Source organism: Vollenhovia emeryi, unplaced genomic scaffold (genome assembly GCF_000949405.1).
Source record: "Vollenhovia emeryi isolate VEMERY1.0 unplaced genomic scaffold, V.emery_V1.0 DF944095.1, whole genome shotgun sequence".
Classification (NCBI taxonomy): Eukaryota; Metazoa; Arthropoda; class Insecta; order Hymenoptera; family Formicidae; genus Vollenhovia; species Vollenhovia emeryi.
Window position 1 is genome coordinate 1 of NW_011962271.1, and position 2,703 is coordinate 2,703.

General features: G+C 36.4%; 1 protein-coding gene across 1 annotated transcript; it reads left to right on the plus strand.

The window, feature by feature from the left end:
* The first annotated feature begins 1,094 nt into the window (after nt 1-1,094).
* Nucleotides 1,095-2,188, plus strand: LOC105564156. Its single transcript, XM_012016347.1, has 2 exons — nt 1,095-1,652; nt 1,703-2,188. The coding sequence occupies exons 1-2, from the start codon at nt 1,095-1,097 to the stop codon at nt 2,186-2,188; spliced, it is 1,044 nt and encodes a 347-aa protein (XP_011871737.1).
* Nucleotides 2,189-2,703: the final 515 nt, after the last annotated feature.

The window sequence follows — 2,703 nt, forward strand, 5'->3', positions numbered from 1 at the left end:
GTGATTTTTAACTAGATATGTAAAAAAGGAAATCACAATGACATCAAAATTACATCTAAATAATGTCAAAATGATGAGAAAATGATCAAATCATGATTAAAAAATGAGTTTTTGTAATTTTCTAATCCTCTTGATTGCTTGCATTCAATAAAATAAATATTTATTTTGCAACTATTAAAATAATAACTATTAAATAATGTCAAAAAGGTGAAAAAGAAAGCATAAAATTGGATACACTGTCTATAATTGCACTTGACAAAATACATTTTTATCAATACAAGATCATACAAACATTAAAAATTGCGCTTGACAAAAACATTCTTATCAATACAAGTTGATACAAACATTAAAAATTGCACTTAAAAAAACATTCTTATCAATACAAGTTCATACAAACATTATTGTATCACAAAATAATATCACAAAAATATCACAAAAATAATATCACAACTCTTATTGGCTTGGTTGGAAAAATTGGCTAATTCTACAACTGATTCTAGAACTCTTTATATTTCTTTATTCATAATAGCTAATATTTATTCTTATTTCTCCATTGTGCGCAGATCTTGCCTTATAGACACTATGCCTACACATACTATCCCAGGTAGAACAGAAAAGTCATAATGATATCATTAGGATGTCATCATGACATTTGTCTCTTAAAAATTACTAATAAACAATATTTTACTTCAACAACTGTATATTAAAACGATATAAATATTTTAAAAACCAAAGGACGCTTTTATCTATAATATATACCCAGGTAGAACACAAAATCATAAAAATCATTATGACGTCATTCGATACACTTTTTATGATGATTTTGTGATAAGTTCTTGATGTAGAAATGATTTTTAAGTGATTTTTAACTAGAAATCACTATAGAAATCACTTAAAAATCATTTCTACATCAAGAATTTATCACAAAATCATAAAAAGTGTATCGAATGACGTCATAATGATTTTTATGATTTTGTGTTCTACCTGGGATAGTGTACGATTCCTTTTTCATTTTTACATCATTTTTGCATCATTTTTTATTAGTGACTTTTAAGTGACAAATAATGTCATAATGACATCCTAATGATATCATTATGACTTTTCTGTTCTACCTGGGTAGAGTGTTCGAGATCGTGGGGGTGGATTTTGCGGGCCCATTGTATCTCAAGGCTGAAGTTAAGGCCTGGGTCTGCATTTTTACCTGTGCGGTGTATCGAGCGGTACATTTAGAGTTGGTGTCGTCCCTTTCCGCGGAAAGGTTTATGGAGGCATTTCGGAGATTCGTATCCCGAAGGGGACGGCCGAACACGGTATACAGCGATAACGGGACTAATTTCGGAGGTTTCAACAACTTGTTGAAACAAGTTGATCGAGAAAAAATCGAAGAGTTTTGTGTGTTACGTAAGATAGAATGGAGATTCAACCCTCCAAGTGCTCCCTGGTGGGGAGGTTGGTGGGAGCGGTTGATCCAGATTTTGAAACGCATGTTGCGGAAAATACTTGGCAAAGCTTGCTTGGGTTACGAAGAGATGTTTACCGTACTGTGTGATTGCGAATCCGTGATTAACGCTCGTCCTTTGACATATTTATCTGACGATCCTCGGGATCTGGCTCCTATTACGCCTAATTTATTTCTGCAAGAAATTCGCGAGGTAGGTTTGCCTGAGTGTGATTTCGTTGACGGAGAAAGATTGAGGGGTAGGTTCAGATATCGGCAATTCTTATAATAAAAGAAGAGCTACGTAAACGTTTTCGAGTGGAATACCTCGGGCAATTGAAATATGCTTCCTCTAGGAGATCCTTCGAGCATCGCCAGATAAAAGTTGGTGATGTTGTACTTGTTGGAGATGAGTGTAATAAGCGAATAGAATGGCCCTTAGGTCGAGTATTGGAGCTTTTCCCTGGGAAAGACGGGGTTGTGAGAGTCGTGCGTTTACGTACCGCAAGGGGTCTTCTGGTGCGGCCCGTTCAAAAATTGTATCATTTAGAAGTGGACACGGATATGGAACAGGAGGAGTTGAATAAAATCTATGATAAAAGGATTAACTCAAAAACTACCAATCGTAATATAAGGAGTGACAAGCAAAAACAGGTATCAGACGTAGGGAAGTTAAGTGGTGAGAGTATGCCTCCTGTGCCATATACAACCCGAAGCGGACGTACTGTAAGATGTCCTGAAAAATTGTGAATTTCGTTTATGTTTCTTTTGATATCCACGGTTACAAGCGTGAATATCTAAAGGGGGGGAGGATGTCGGAAAAGGTCCTAGCTTAGCGCGTTAGTTATTTTAGTTGCGTTTTCTTTGTATGGTTGGCACCACAGAGATGTCTAGAGTGGAAGGGGACAAGGAACGGACGCTCCCCCTTTTGTAACGGTTTTGTAGTTAGTTGTCCTTTGACGAGCGAACCTAGTGTAACGCCTACATTTTCCAGGCAATAAAAGCAATAAAAGTGAGTTCGTTGTTAACGGCCTGTCGACGAGATCGTAGTCGAGTGCCTATCTGCCAAATACCTCGATCCCGACTATCCTGATACTAACAGATGTGCCGTGAATTTTTCTAGAATGTTCTTCATATTCTATGAACATTCACACAGAATGCCCACGGAATATTCGCATTAAATGTTCCCTGAGTGTCTATGGCATATTCTGAATGTTCTATGAATATTCTTACAGAATGTACGTGGAATGTACACATGGAATTTT

Bases quoted from the DNA above. Each gene is read 5' to 3' on its own strand.
- LOC105564156 (XM_012016347.1), top strand. From the start codon at position 1,095: ATGACTTTTCTGTTCTACCTGGGTAGAGTGTTCGAGATCGTGGGGGTG. The intron at 1,653-1,702 runs GTAGGTTTGCCT...ATTGAGGGGTAG, and splicing joins TTCTGCAAGAAATTCGCGAG to GTTCAGATATCGGCAATTCT.